This window comes from Haliaeetus leucocephalus, unplaced genomic scaffold (genome assembly GCF_000737465.1).
Source record: "Haliaeetus leucocephalus isolate CR32 unplaced genomic scaffold, Haliaeetus_leucocephalus-4.0 Scaffold92, whole genome shotgun sequence".
Classification (NCBI taxonomy): domain Eukaryota; kingdom Metazoa; phylum Chordata; class Aves; order Accipitriformes; family Accipitridae; genus Haliaeetus; species Haliaeetus leucocephalus.
Window position 1 is genome coordinate 6,085,548 of NW_010972528.1, and position 16,311 is coordinate 6,101,858.

Here is a 16,311-nt window from a genome sequence, read left to right on the forward strand (position 1 = left end):
AGTAGTATTTTAAAAACACATTTTTATTCCATTGAGATGCTCAGATAAAAGTCTGGGCTCCTCTATGTCTGGTTTTAAGTTACTTATGTATTTCTGTATTTGCACTTTTTAGGAAATGAATAGTGGGTGTGAGTTCTAATGTTTTTCAGATTAGAGTTGCACCACAATTGAGTTGATTTAAAGACAGAAATGTAGAAAGTTGTAATAAATACTAATGACTGAATGTTGTAAGTAAAATAATTTCTCCATTAAAATCACTAGCAAAATTCCCATCAAGTTTTATAGGTTCAAAATGTTATTCTGTGTGTCCATAACACCTTCAAAATTAGTTACTGGCTTTATTTTTCATGCTTTTTTTTTAATATTACGGGTTTGTGGTGTAAACTGCTCTTTTGCTTGTTTTATTTCTTGCTGTGGCTTTCGACTCATCACAGTTGCAAAAGAAGAGCCCAGACAGTAGTCACTATTTAACCTTTTGAGTTTTTCTGAAGATTTTTTTCAGTGGGAATTCAGACTTTGTGGACAGTTAATCACTGATTTTTATCCCAAGTGGCCAAGGTTTTCTGTGATGTTCATCATATCAGACTTGTTTCTTAAAACAACCATTTGTTAGTCTCAGCTTTCAAAACCAAGCAGTTTTTAAGCTCTGGTGAGTGCGAAGGGTAGCTTGAAAACTCAAGTAGAGTTGTGCTGTGCTGATTAAAAGTGGCTAATCTCTTGATTTGCAAAGAGGTATCGTAACATCTGGCCTAGGAGGTTTGGTCTATGAAAATGTGCAGTTTGTAGAAGTGGGGCACTGATACAGTTTTTGAATCCCCAATCCTGGGCAGGAGTTGATTTGGTCTTTATTAGGGCATGCGCTAGGGAAGGAATAGAGTGCAGGAATTCTCCCTTAGCATTGCAGCTATACACCCTTCCTAGAAAAGATGAATAAGGCTAGATGTTGGGCTTTATGTTTGGTAGTCAAAGCTAAGAGAAGAGCTTCAACAAGCTATTCGATAAAGAATCAATTTTCTTGACATCTCTGTACAAGGTATTAGTAAGCAAACATCCAGTCTCTCTCATTACAGTCTTCATGTTGGTTCTTACGGATTTCAGTAGGACGAAGATTCAAGTGCCCTTGCCACATAAAAGAGTAGAGGACTGAGCTATCATAGTTTTAATGCAATGATTTGCATGAAGAATGAAAGCTGTGATTCACAACCAGTTCAGAAGAGGTTTTGTTTCTTTGCAATCCATTTCATGAAATCAGCATATGCTTGTGGTTTCCGTTGCTTTGCTGTGGCAGTAAGTTGTCGTACTCATGCTTAATATATTTATCAAAACTTAAGACAGGGTTTGAACTCCTGAAATCAAAGGAGACAAATAGTAGTTTGTAATGCAATGATGTGTTGCCAAAGGAAGCTGAAAAGATTTAATTCTTTCATAGTTAGAGAGCGAGAGTGCTCTGAGATCTTTAGATGCAAAAGTTTATGCAAAACCTTGCTAATTGCTATGGCTAAGTAATTTGCAAAACATCCCAATGCCAGCACGAAACAAAAAGATAGCCTGACTAGGTGCTGCATCTTACTGTCTTTCTGTTACAGGGACTCCACAGGAGTATACCTGGGCAGACCAAATAGACAGGTCTTGCCTTTAATTTGAATGCCTGCTGTCAGCTATAGCAATGCTCTGAGATGTTTATGAGGGCTCTGAGCAAGGGATCCTTTAGAAAATGAATGGAGAAGAATGTTGACGGCAACAAGAGTCATTTCACAAAAAAACATCTTTCCCAAATTATTTTACTAAAATAGACAAGAACCCCTTGTTCTATTTAGAATGATTTATAACTGTTCCCAGCTGATCACAAAGTGTTTCTAAATTAAATGCCATTAATTATAGCCTTATATAGATACAAAGATATGCAAGAAGTGCTTTGTAATTCCAGCTCTGCACTTCAGGTGAGAGCTTTTTAAATTACTTGGACCATTGGAGCCACCTGCTTGACTAAATGCTGAGGGCCCTGTGTTTCAGTACTCATCAGTGCATTGCAGTGTTAACATTGTTACTGATTTTTCTCATTTCTCCAGGGCAAATACTAATTAATGGATACAATTCACAGCTGATTAGCTGTAGTTTCTTCAGTAATTACATTCGCAGACTAACTGTTCAGAAGAGGATTTCTAACCCAGTTCTTATTTCACTCTAAGCTTAATTTGTTTTTTGAATTGTTTAGGTCCTTAAGATAATAACCATTTTATTTTCTTTTGTTGTTATAGGTACCATTAGATAATAAGGAAGTTTAATCTTAGAAATACTCACTGATAATTGTTGTGTGCCTTCAATGGATTTCTAATTCAGAGACAAAAAATAAATGTAAATCATATTAGTTATGATCCATACTAACAAAAGCCTAAACATGCCGGGTTCTGACATCAGTGCCTGAGTCATACACAATAGGCTCTTAAATATTGTAGCCCAAGAACAGAATGAATCTAAGGATATGTACTTGTAACTTTTAGCTTTGACATTCCTTGTTATGTCATTTGCTTCTGCAGTCTTAATAAAATGGAAAATTATGTTGTCACTTTCCCCTTTGTTTTACTTTAATAAAACAAAAAGGAAGAAAACCACTTGGCAGTCAGAACAGCAGTAGCTGTGGTGTGAGGAATACCTGTAGATCAAAACAATATAGAATTTTACTCTTCGAGGTAAAAATTGGCTACGTTTCCATTTTGAGGCACTGGAGCCCCTAGGATGCTAAGCTCATTAAAATAAGATAGGGTTTGTTCCCACTCACTTATCCAATGTTAGAGCTATACTTTTGCACTTAGGTGTAATTTGAAAATTTGATTTCTTTTTTTTGTTACTGTAGAAAGAATAGCTCTATTGGAGCCATTTGAGTTTTTCATGTAAATCCTTCTTAGTTTGCCACTAACTGACATGAAAAAAAAATTCTGTCCTCTCCATCTCACTGTTGAGCTGAAGTACTATGTCTTTGTGCAACAAATCCACACACACACATCCGTATGTGCCAAAACAGTAATTTGAATGTGCAATTTGATTTTAATTTTTTAATCTCCAAAAATGGGTGACATCTGGGCTTTTAAAAAATGGATGACATTACTTGAGTATCTGCATAGCTGGGGATAACAGAGTTTTAATAGCTATGAGGCAGCCTACATATTGTGTTAAGGCCTCTGTTGCTTAACATGTGTTATAGATTGAAAGATTCAGCATGTTAAGTACTCAAATGGAATTTCATACTTCAGAATGAGGAATCTCATCTCATATTCCTTCCTCCCCACGATTGTTGTCCGATTTTGTTGATTTCCTGTTTTGTCAATCAGACAATTCATCAGGTACACAAGGCTCCAATTCTTTGTGTCCATCTTCCTTTTTTCATCTTCTATCACTGTAGTTTCCTCCTCTTCTTATTTTTTTTTTCCTTTTCCCCCTCCTTTTAACTTTTGGTCTTCTTTTCAGAAATGGATTTTGGAGGTTTTGGGGAAAGAGCCTTTCTTGAAAGGATTACTCTGTCCCCTCCACTGCTCTAGGGTGCTGGAGGAACTGGAGAGAGTCAGGGTCTGAAACACTTCCCTGCTAAAAACAGTCAGGCACCAAGTACTGCAGCAGTAAATTGAGCTGGAGCAAAGTGGTTTTCCTTTCAGGACAGGTTCAGCTGCTCTGAAAGCACAACAGAGCTTCTTGCTTGGAAAGAACAGTCTGTGCAAGTGCATGGTTACCCATTCTTACGCACTTGTTGCAGAGCCTATGCTGGCGGTGGAGTTTGCTGTTGTGGTTTGGGGGGGCAGGTTCACCAAGATCTGGCAAGATAAAACAAAGCCTTCCTGAAAAAATTTGCTTTACAGAACTCGAAAATGGGACTTAAGGGAAGAATGCTTAGCATGGCTTTAGCAGCAGTGATGTGGCAGGGCATTGTAGGGACAGCACAGGGACTTTTCTCTCATTTGATACTCCTACTTCGCAGTGCGCGCTTTGCCTGGTAATAGAAATGTGAAAATGTGAAAGCCTGTGATTTGGTGTTTTAGTGGTAGCTGCATGACATGCGTGGTATCTGTTCCTTGAAGCAAAGACTCTAGACGCCTGCCTGCTCCGGGAATGCGTGCAGAAATAACTACCAGACTAGCTGCTTTTTGGAAGTGCCGTTTAAGGGAATAAGGCACACTAAGTGCCAATTAACCAAATGCTGATAATCTCTTTCTTTTCTATGCTCAGTCTGTAAAAGTGCTTATCTTCGTCAACAAATGTTCATACTTGAGAATTTGGAGGAAATGACTCTATGGCATCTGAGAGGATCCTTTTAGATCACTCGTGTGTGAGAGGAGTTGCGCCTCAGTGGGAGTAAGTGGGCACTCCGCCCACTCCAGCCTGGGTAGATCTCAAGGTCTCAGTGTGATACAGTTTCTCTGATTCGCAAAATCTTCTGGTGTTAGTGTTCACTGGGGGCGTGGGAGCTCAACTGGAATGAAGGATAGACAAAAGGGGATTGTTTGGCTTTTTAATTTTGTGGAAAGAATGGGATTTTAAGAACAACACTGCAGATTCTCATTCTTCCCCTTATTGACCTTCATCTCTTTAAAACCAGGTCCACTTGGAATAGTAATACGCCAGCTACTCCTAGCTGCAGCAATCCTCTGGATCAGGATCACCTGCAGAAATATTATAATGCGTGTCAGGAAAGATGTAGTAGAGCTGAAATGTCTTTTCTGGAGAACAGTCTCTTTTTAATGGACACTTAATTTCCAAAGTCACCTCTAGGTCTGCGGGCTGGCTTTGCTACATGGACAAAGTTGAAGAGATAACACTTGGATATCTTCCATGTACAGACCTGGGGACGCAGAGTATGTAATAATAATAATAATAATGTTGAATCCAATCTACTTCTGACTTCAAAGAACATCTGCAAAATTACATCTTATCTGTTTGTTGTTTTGTGTTTGTTGGTTTTTTTTCAACTTTTTCTGTGCCAGGGATGGGGTAAAGAAAAGTTTATCATGGCATGCATTAAAGTCCAAATATTTATTTTTCTTTCAGTTTGGAAACAATAACAACTACATGAATATGGCAGAGGCAAATAATGCATTTCTTGCTGCAAATGAGGTAGATGTTTTTCTTTTTTATCTATGCTCATATTCTGCTGTTTGCTGTGATAATTTAACAGACTTTGAATGGATGAAGAGTGAAGTGCCGAATTTCTGTGTGTTTTATGGAGCACAAAATAAAGACTTTAATGAGAAAGAAAATAACCTGACAGCTCTCCATTACCAGTCAATTTAGCTGTCCATAAGGCTGTTACTTACATAGCATGTCAATAGAAACAAATCTGCTTTATGTATGAAAAAAATAATAAACAGAAGGAAACAAATAAAAAGCACAGTAGGTGTACACTTTGAAAGCAAGCTTAGTAATAGTCATTACTAGCTAATGTGCTAATTTCTGTTATAGATGCAAACATTTTAATTTGGGTTCTTAATACTTGTATAAGTTAGAAAACCAAACCCAGCTTTGTTGCCTGAAGTGTATGTGCTGCATGAAGCAAACTTCTGCCCAGAATCAAGAAGAAACCCCGGGGCCAGGCTGGTGGAGACTGGCTGGGTTGTGGAGGTGATGTATTTAATCACTGCCTTTGAGAATGGAACCAGGAGAAAGGTATGGCAACTAGAGTCTCCACGTATTTGTTACAGTGGTGCTGCCTTATAGCCAGTTAACAGACTCTCAACATGCTAATACTGACCCCAGCTCCAGACAGAAACACCTTTTGCTCATCGCTAAAACCCAACAGCTCTTAGTCCAAGGGGAAGGATGGAAGGTGCAAGATGCACTCTCTAGTAATGTGCATAGCAATATGGAGAACAAGAACGAAGTATTTATCTAGGGTGCATGCCATAAGTGATCTTCCCAACACCAGGACAGATTAGAAAACTGGGCAGCCTTGATTTTACATGTCGTAAGTGGCGATTCATTCACGGGTATTCTTGTGCACTTTTAAAAAAGCCATCTCAGAGAAAATAAGCAGAAAGGTGTAACAATAAATATGAAGGTTAGAATTAAGAGTCGTATTTTATGAATCTTTTATACAATGGTCACCATCTCTCTTTACCCAGCAAGACTGCTTAGATAAGGGAATATTGTTTGGCACTAGCTCCAGTGTTATTTGTGATAATGAACACAAACCCCATCTGTAATGACAACATGATGTTTCTTTCTGTAGAATTTTTTTCCTACATTTGAATCAAACATTGATGAAAGCTCTGCTGCCAGCAGCTGTTCAGAGACAATTTAATTCCAGCTGTGATAATTCACCGTGTCAGACATTGGCTGTTATATGTTGATACAACAGTTCTCCAGATTTGCATTTTTATCAAAAGGAACAAATGTTTTGAACGTTTCAGTACAGATGGCATTTAACCATGCACACAGTTTTTTAAAAAATGTGTACAATATAAATATTTGAAAAGTTAATAACTTTAAAAAAATGTGATTGGTAAGATAAATCCCATAAATGTTATACCATCTTTTCGTCATAACCGCACCTTTCTGCAATCCCAAATTGCATACTATTCAGGCTCTTTTTACAGACTGAATAGCCCAGTGATTTGAATTTAAGACTACTTCACTAAGGGGCTTGCTTTCTTCTTAGATTACGTCTATTTTGTTCTCAATGTTAGGTCTGTTATATGTTTTTTAAAAAAGATATATACTTATTTAGACAAGTTATATTGTGAGAATTAAATTCACATTTAAAAAATGTTAGGGTATTCATCAATTTACTCTCCTATTTGTAGTAAGCTGTAAGTATTAAGATGAATGCTACTTTCCTAAGTAAAATATTGTATTATTATCTAGCTGTGTTATATATTTACACAGTTGTCCTAGAGTTATTCTGTTAGATGGGGGAAAAAGATGCAGTTCTTACAATTACTACTGTCTCATAAATATGTCAGGTAAAGAGAGGTTCAAACGTACTATAATAATACTGATTTCACTGAACCCTTTTGCTTGAACAAGGAATAAAAATATGATTAAGTGTTAGTGTTCACATTAAAGCGTGAACCTAACTTTGCAATTACTGCATTACAATGTATTTAATTAGAGTGTTTTTACATTAACATGAATGTAGCTTTCTCAGTATGATTTTGGACCTGAGCACTGCTGAGCTAGAAGCCCATTTTATTCCTGTAAATAATGCCTTAGGAGTGTAATCCTAGAGCACGTTCAGGCTTAGAAGCCACACATTTGCTTTATGTTTTCTGTCTCTATGTCATGATTACTACAACCCATTTTAAAGCACCTTAAATATTTATTGAAATAATATTTCAAGTGTTAATTACAGTGGTAATGAAAACAGCCAAATGCCACATATCAAGAATGAGTGTTTATCCGTATTGTTAATGTGATATGTTAGATTTCATTAAGCAGTAATGGGGTAGCAAATGAGTCACAAATTACAGTTGCATCTGTTACTAGACCACATTAGTGCCAAAATAACTGCAAATGCAGCCATAGGGTTGTGTTCATTAGCCAACCACTTCTCCTGGCCAATCCATCCTTTGTGTTTGTGAACTATGGGGTCCACAGGAAGAAAAATTCACACCTTTTGTAATATAGCAGCAGGCAAGTCCAATGTCTCCCTAATCCAGGCCCAGCTTTCACATCCAGAATTAAGTTACAGTCCTGCAGTTTGAGCAAGATGGGTAGCGTCTCGGCAGACTCTGACGGTACTGCAGACTGCAGCAATCTGGGACCTCATCATTTCTGGTGTGAGACCAATAATGACAGCTGACAGGTTCTATATGCAAGCAAAGGTTTTTCTTGTGTTTCAGTTTCCGTCTTCTCTCAAGCGGTTATTAATTTATATCATCATTAACAGTTTGAAGGATGACAATTTGCAGCAGTTAATGAGATCTTTCACTGAACTTATCATTTTTAAATTAACTGGCATTAAGTCATTCTTTCAAACAATGTAAATAATACATAAAACAATTTCCACCCCCCCCAACACGAATCCTGAACTAATGCAAGCAAACAAATCCCAGAGCAGCCTTGCATGTCCAGAACACTACAAGAGTGCCTATTTTAGGATTGCCAACTGCCCAGTTTGATCAAGACGGTCCTGATCTGGGTACATTTAAAATGGCCTAATTTCAGGCACTGAATTTCTATTATTAAGTAGCAGTGGACCTGAAATAATATATGAAAGTTCATTTAACTTGCAAGAAATTTGAATAAGCATAGCTCATTTGTTTCCCAAATAAAAATCAGCTATGTTGAAGCCAGATACAGACTCTACTTGAATAAAGATTATCTTTGACAGACACATGCACACGTACAAACACGCACAAACCCTGAAGATAACTGGCAGTAAACGTTTTGCTCAAGGCATCTTAACAGGTGTTTAGTTCGTAACAAACCTACTGTTCAAACAAAGCTGGCTTGCTTCAGAAAACACTGGAAGCTGCTGTAGTCACCCTCACTCTTTTATACATGTCTCTCCTTGAAATTACAGTCCTTGTTTAAAAGGGTGCATTGTACTTTTGGGATGGAAAAGAAAAGAAATAAAGACCAGAATTATAATATTTCTTGTTTATAAGTGGATGAGAAGGAAACAAAAGATGTGAAATGGTCAGTGCTGAATTAATGTTGGACATGTGCTACAAAATTGTCAATATTTTATGAAGCATGAGAGTAATGTAAGCTGTTTGTGCTATTTTACTAACATATCAATAAAGTGGCAATTTGTTATACAGCCAAATCCAATGTAGCTGATATTCAGACTAACAACAAAGACAGATGTTGCTAATTAAGTACGCATTAAAAAACTGTTAATTCTGATACTCCATTAAAGCCATATGATAATGAGACTTAAATCTTTAATCAGAATTATCCATAAACCCCTTCAGCATATGAAACTTAAAAATTTTGTTGCATAGAGAGTTTGCATTGAGAACAAAACAAGATTTGGACTGCAGGTCCGGAGGTAGTTGCTGAGAGCAGGGTGCCCTAACGTGGTTTGCCTTGTCCTGTTCTCTTCTAGCAGACGTTCCATACGCCGAGCCTTGGGGACGAGGAGTTCGAAATCCCACCCATTACCCCCCCACCCGAGTCAGACCCTGCACTGGGGATGGCAGATATCCTGCTGCCCTTTCAGGGCCTTGGTGACCAGCTGCCTGCCCAAGGAAATGAATTTACACCTCAGTTTCCCCCGCAGAGCTTGGATCTTCCCTCTATTACAATATCCCGAAATCTCGTGGAGCAAGACAGCATCATCCACAGCAATGGATTGCATATGGTAGGTCCGGTTCTTTGTGTGTTTCCATTGCCTAATGTTGTCTGTCAAAGCATAGTAATGTAGATTTGTGTCATCTATCAGTTTTAATTGATCTCTCGGAAGATCTGTGTGGTTTCTTGGTATTGTAGGCTGACCAAGCATTTGCCAATGCTCTGTATCGTGTGCAGGCGTGTTCTGTATGAGTGATGACACGTGTTGTCAGTGTTACGCAGCAAACGATACACTATTGCTCAGTTCCCTAAAGCAGCTGGCAAATGGTTAAGGGTTTAATATTGGTGGATTCAGGAAGATAAACGTGGTGGTTAATGTACAGCGCAATGCTGTAATGCGTGTGAACAGATATCTTGTGAAGAAGCAGTCAGGCTTTATAAACACAGAATTTTAATTTTGGGAATGGACTTGGAAGCCCATATCCACTGGCATCATATGCATCCCAAGTGCTGCTAAAGTTCAAAAACGTGTTATACAGTTGACACTGGCATCGAGAGTTGAAAGACCAATGTGTTGGCCAGGGTGAACTACAGCATTTAGAAGGAATCGCTTGTCTGTATTTCAAGTATAGGACCCACATCTGAAAGCCATCAGGATATTTTGAAAGTGCGGTATTGAGAGTAGCTCAGAAAGGGAACAGTATGCCAGCAGTAAAAAAACATGTTATTTCCCTATATTCTGCATATTCCATGGGCTAATTCTGTATAAATGGAAACTGATTTTTTAATATTTTTTTTTAAACTCGTAATAGAACTGATTGACCATACTCAGAAATACAGGGCTATAAAAAGACTTTGTTCAGTCCAGTGCTGTTGTTGACCACAGAGGCTGGGGCAGGTTAGGCGTGTTCTCCTGTTCCTGGGCTGTTTCCAAGCCCTCCAGAATGGGGAGGGACGGTCTGGCTGTGAGGAAGGGCTAAGTGACAGGGACTGTGAGGCTAATTCCAGTGATCATTCCTGTTAATTAGAACAATCAAATCCAAGGCTGTATGGAATCTATACACACTGTATGGCTGTGATCTCAGTGGGAGGCTATACAAGGCAGTTTCCACTTTCTTGTTGCATTTCCCTTTCAGCTTTGGGGGATCTCCATGCTTGGGTTTCTCTAAGCTTTATGCAGTAACGTTCATACGCGCGGTGATGAGACACAGCTCTGAGTCAGTTTATCACACTTAGCATTTTAAACTCAGTGGTTACAATTAGAATTAGTTTCTGTATTGCATATTGAAGACAGAGTGAACGTTTAGCTTGAACAGGTATTTTACATCAACTATATTCTTTCTGATTAGCTGTTTTATATAGGACCTTTTGCTAAACTTGGCGTAGTGAAAATGCAGATTTACTGCTGGGCTGCAATAAAGGTCATCATGTTGTCATGTTAGAATTTCGTGTAAATCTTTTATTATTATTATTATTCTGGCAAGTGAAAATTAATTGAAGATTTACAAATCAACAAGTAGCAAATATTTCTCTGGAATTCTGCAGGCTGCTGGCTTTGTTGCAAATTTTAATATTTCCTTGGAGGTCGTGAAACGCAGCTAGCACTAATACAGAATTAAGCACAAACTCCTCATTACTTAGGAGGTACAGAATTCAGTAATTCCATAGATAGAAAGCAGGGACTGCTTAAAACAGGCCTTGAAGGATACGATACTTCTTTTCAGATCCCATTTTCCATGGGTTTTTATATGCACTGGACATGTTGGGTGACTACTAAAGAAAGATCAGGTAAATAAAACCTGAGAGTCAGGAATGTTATGCGTGAAAACTAAAGTAATGGAGCGTGTGTACACTGAACACAATGAAACTTGCTTAGAAATGTGTAATAAATATCACAGGCTGGATCAGTGTTGTGTTACACGTATGAGTATCCCCTCAACGTTATCGAGTGGTTTGTAACCTGACCCAGTTTTGCCTTTTAATTTTGCATCCTTTCACTGAATGTGATTCTTCCATGAGTATATGCTGTCACCTTAACAGTTCCAGCCAGAAGAGGTCTCCTGGTTAGATATCTCTTCTCTCACCTCTTCTTGCACTGGCTGAGAGGCTTTACATCTTTTCCTTGTTTTTTCTAGACTGTGCAACGTAGAAATTAATGGCATAGTTACATTGATTTCCGTGGTAAGAATTTGTTCCCATATAGGTCAAAGAGTAGATCTAGAGAAGCTCATGCCGCCTTCTCCCAGTAGTCCAGTGGTATTTTCCAGGATGATTGCCAGTTCAAAGCTGTGGGTTGTGTGTGTTTGGCTTCAGAGAATTGATGAGGAATTGCATGATTTGATATGGAGGAGCCACATAGGGAGGTTTGTGTGTCAGACACTTCCCCACAACCGCTTGATTTGTTTTATGCTGTGAGATGGAGTGGCCTCTGCCATTGTATTTTAGTCAGTAGCCTTTTTCTCTTCTGCTCCTAAGTGCTGGGTAGCTTCAGGAAGTTTAAAAACGTTAACAGAGGGTCCTTGCACAGGTTTCCCCTGAACTCACATAGCCCTCTTTAGTAGTCAAATTTTCCAGCAGTTAATCTGTATTTCAAAAATAGAAAATGAAAACATTATATCATATTTTATGTGAAAAATGTGCACTTTATTAAACTGGTAAATATTTATTAATGATATTAGAATTCATCTTTAAATTAGACATTTCATGAATTACCTTGCCTTGGAGCTATAAAAACTTTATTACAGCAATAAAAAAATGTAAAGGAGGCATTTTGACTATGAAATTTCATTTCATGGTCAATTGAATTTACTATATCTGAAAGAACTAAAGATGGGGTTGTAAAATAATTACGATGTTCGTATACACTTACAGAACAATGTTCTTATCCAGCAATACTAGGATAGTCTTATTTAAAGGCTGTATTAATAGTGTATTGCTAATCACTAAAGCTTCTTTAGCTGAATACAAACTTAAATTATTTTAATATGAACTGCACTGAGTTTATTGGTTATCTTGTGAAGCATTAGAGAGCTTTACTGTAAGCAATATTTAATTTAGATAAATGTAGTCCTACCCTGTTGAAAAGTCTGGTAGAAGAATTTCACCTTGAAGAAATGTCATGAGATTTTAAATCACAAATGTTGAAAAAATAAAATGGGCTTGGACAGAATTATGATTAATACTGTGTGTCTTTGGCTTTTTTCTATGTACTACCTGACATGTTCACCTATAAACTTGAATGCAGAATCACCAGAGGCATGGTTAAAAATAGGTTATGTCAAGGTTTTCCTATGTCTCCCTTAGGGTATGGAGTTGGCTAGCTACCTTGTAATACTTCTGCAAGTATCTCACATATTTCCCACAGGAAGACCAAAAAAAAAAATTCCCTTTTTAACATATTATACTGAAAAAATCATTCACAGTGCAAGAAAGATATTTATTCTCAGCATACATGTGGCCTAGCAATTATTAAAAGATCGTATTGATGAGTTAACAATAGTTCATACTATTGAGATATGCATACTATGGAAAGAGTGACAATTTGTCACACTGCTGATTAACTTCATTATTATTGGCAACAAACAACACATTTATCTTTCTTAACAGCCTTTTTCTACATTTAAAAACAGACAACAGCAACAAAAAGAGGAGATAAAATGGAGACAGTTTGATTAATTTTAATATTTTATTAATATGCGTATAAAATCCTGAAGTTCAAAAACGAGTCGCTGAAAAATGGAGTGTTGATGTACATTTGACTTCAGAGAACACATGGATTTACATGATGCAAATATTATCCCTATAAATACTTGAATATAAATAAGTGGAAACAAACAACAATATCCTCGTTAAAAATCAATCCCCAATATTTTATATTAATGCTCTGTTTTCTGTTGAGCTGCCCATAGAAAAATTATTTTAATCTGCAAACTGTGGCAATTCTGTAAAACTACAACTTGTGCTCCTGAGGGTTCCTTTTTTTAACACCTCTCTATAATCTGCCCAGCCTGCTGAGTAGCATTGACATCAGTAGTACATCAATTTCAGAAAGTGGATTATTTTTACTAGACAGCTATTGTGACATATTGGGTCAGTCATAAATGAAAGATATTCATGCAAGCATGCAATACTTGTAATGAAGTCTCACTCTGACCTTCTGTATGATTGATTCTGTAATTTAGTTTTCTCAGGCAGTGCCTGAAATGAAATGAAATCATGTTGAACAAGTTTTGAATACCCACAGTGCACCAGGAGAAGAAAAATCTGCAGCCCCAGAGGCTTGAGAGAGAGCAGCTGAACGATTTATCTCCATGCTATTATAGCCTTTGCCAGCATTCAACTTTTTTTTTTTTTTTTTTTTTTTTTTTTTCTTATTTGGCTTAAGTACTTAATTCTGCAGGTAGCTGTAAATGGGAAAATAAAATGCTGTTCAGATTTAAAATGACAGGACAGGAGTATGTGCAGGGGACTGATAAAATATCTTGAATAGAACTGACCTTTCATGTAGCTGAAAGTTACTGGGGGATTCATCCTCATAATTACCATATAGATTATTTTTATTTCTTTCCTGCAATGAAACATTTCAGAGAGCAGTAGTGCTGATTGAATGAAAATTGAACTTGTTAACATTCTTTTCAGCTTAGCCTGTTGTACATAACAGAAGGTTAGCTTTGATGAATTTCAAAATTCTCTTTCTGATATCTAAGAAACACACAGAGAAATAATTGTCTCTTTTCAGTCTGATTTTTTTATTTTATTCAAAAAAAGTACAGATGTTACAAAGACTGATAATTTTAAATATATTGCTCCCTATATTACTTATGCTGCTAGAGCAAATGTGTTTCCTATTTGATGAAGATTTGAGCCTGTTTATATTTTACAATTGTTGTGGTGCTGTCAGTGCATTCAGGATTCTGCACAGATAAGGCTAATTCATAGTGGAATGCGCTCATCTTTAATTACATTACTACTTAGGAGTGGCACTGTGCTCAAATCAAAGACATGATGGTGACTATTGCTTTTATTTCAAGAAGAGGCTTTTAAAATAAACAGCTCAATGATGTGGCTTTAAAAAGCTGAGTTGCAAATTTGAGCTTATTAAAGGCTGCATGCAATAGAAATATCATTAATGTTTCAGAACAGTGGTGCCTTGTACTTAAAGGTCTAAATCTTTTTTAGTAATTTAAATTCCCAAATTACTAATTAACCGACTAGATTGACAGAAGATTGCAAGAATAAAAGCTAAAAAAGTTGCTTTAAAATTGGCAAAAGACAGTTATTTCACTACTCACTGGACTGCGTGTCTCTAATTCATTTTAATTTTCCTTTACAAAGAAACTTATTTGTAAATGTCTTTTAATACCCAGTCTGTAATCTCCTATCTAGAGAGAATGGAGTACGTTTTCAATTAATACCATGTTATAACAACGTTGTTTAATGTGTTGCAGATGAAACAGTTATTTCATGGGTCATTAATGTGTTTAACGCCTGGAACGCTCTATTAAAACAAGCCCTTGTTATTGTTATGAACATGTTTATTGTCATCTTTTAAGACGAAGCATACAACTAATTCCAGAAAGTTACAATTATTCATTTATAGGAGTAGCAACTGTTCTTACTAGAAAGAGAGATTATCTTCCGAGTTTTCTTGTTTTTATTTTTCCTTTGATTACTATGGTGGTTTACTAAACTCAAGTTTTAAATCAACAGTGTTAGCCTAGTTTGTATTGGACTTTCCCGGCAGAAATGGTAGCTGCTATCACCTCTGTTTTTAATAATTGGTGGCACCAAGAAAAATTAATCTCAAAATTAAGTAATGCCAAATTAAATGATGCTCTGGTGGTTCAGATCATTGACATTTGGCTATATACAGAACCCTTCACATGGTGGTGGACAGTCTGTAAAATTAGACCTTTAGGGCTCCGTTGGGATTTTGCAGCTCTGGTGCCCACTCTGGCTCAGCTCAGCGCTGTGGCAGGCTGGCTTCTGCCCACACGTCTGAGCTGTGTGCTTTGCTGATGGACTTTCAAGTCAGTTTTTTTTGATTGCTGTATAGTTAAATATTTTATTTTACGTCTAATGACGTAGTTGTGTGGTTTTTAGTTACCTTTTGGAGAGCGTGTGTGCACGGCTCGTGGGGGGCCTCGGGGGAAGGTGGACAATGGGCTGAGAACCCTGGAGGTAACAGAGAGCCCTGGCTTCTGCACAGAAGCTACATGCTGCGACTTTAACGTGGTATGAAGACAGTGCTAGCCTGATGACGTACAAAATAATAGGGTTTTAATAGTGTGTAGATTTTCACATCCTCAGTGACACTGTAATGCTTGGTGTGGGTAATATAGTCACTTTTCTGAGAGACGTGCTCTTCCCTCCCTTCTCATCGATACAGACACAATGGGCCATCTGTTAATGAGTTGTTATAGTTGGAGAAGGAAACCTATTCTGGTGTTCTTTTCGAAAATAGGCAACTCATAGTAACGGCAAGAAAGGACCTGTCCATAAGAAACAAAGTGGCAGCAGTTGCCAAAGACATCTATCTGAATAGCAGGTACTGCTGGTGCTAAAAAAAGGAAATAATTAAAAAATGACGCAAGCAGTTTATTAACTATCGAGATACATGAGGGACTTATGCACGAAAGAAGAGAAACACAGTAACATCGGCAGAACAGTCTGGGAAAAAAACTGTGACTACTTTATATTAACAATGCCTAAATCAAGATCCATCAACTCCAGAAAATATTGTGAGGTGCCATATGAATATGTGGAAAATGATACACCCCAATGGGAAAGCTGTCAGGAATTGGAGCAGAAGCTGAATCTCTGATGTTCCTAAGAACAGGAACGCAGGCGTATATGACCATGGACACCAGCTGTGCATTAAGCCTGGCTTTAAACTATTGTGCCTCCTGAGTTTAAACTCTTAAAATCAGGTGCTACTTTCTTAAGCCAGCCGAATGAGGCAGATGCCGCAGGTCTGGATATGTTGTACCTGGCCAAAAGCTTTGTTGGGTCCAGCCACCGTGGTTCTTGGGTCATTTGAAAACTTCCTTTGAAATTCCTGCTATTCTCTGCTGTTACCACCTATGTTTC

General features: G+C 37.5%; 1 protein-coding gene across 2 annotated transcripts in view; it reads left to right on the forward strand.

Annotated features, from left to right (window-relative positions):
- Positions 1-16,311, forward strand: part of TOX3 (TOX high mobility group box family member 3) — a 78,852-nt gene that overhangs the window by 46,316 nt on the left and 16,225 nt on the right. The window contains exons 2-3 of one of the 2 annotated variants that reach the window (XM_010585002.1): positions 5,038-5,103; positions 9,038-9,292. In XM_010585002.1, the coding sequence (XP_010583304.1) occupies positions 5,038-5,103; positions 9,038-9,292 (321 nt within the window). The remainder of the gene's footprint in view (positions 1-5,037; positions 5,104-9,037; positions 9,293-16,311) is intronic. The other variant, XM_010585009.1, reaches the window with a different exon arrangement.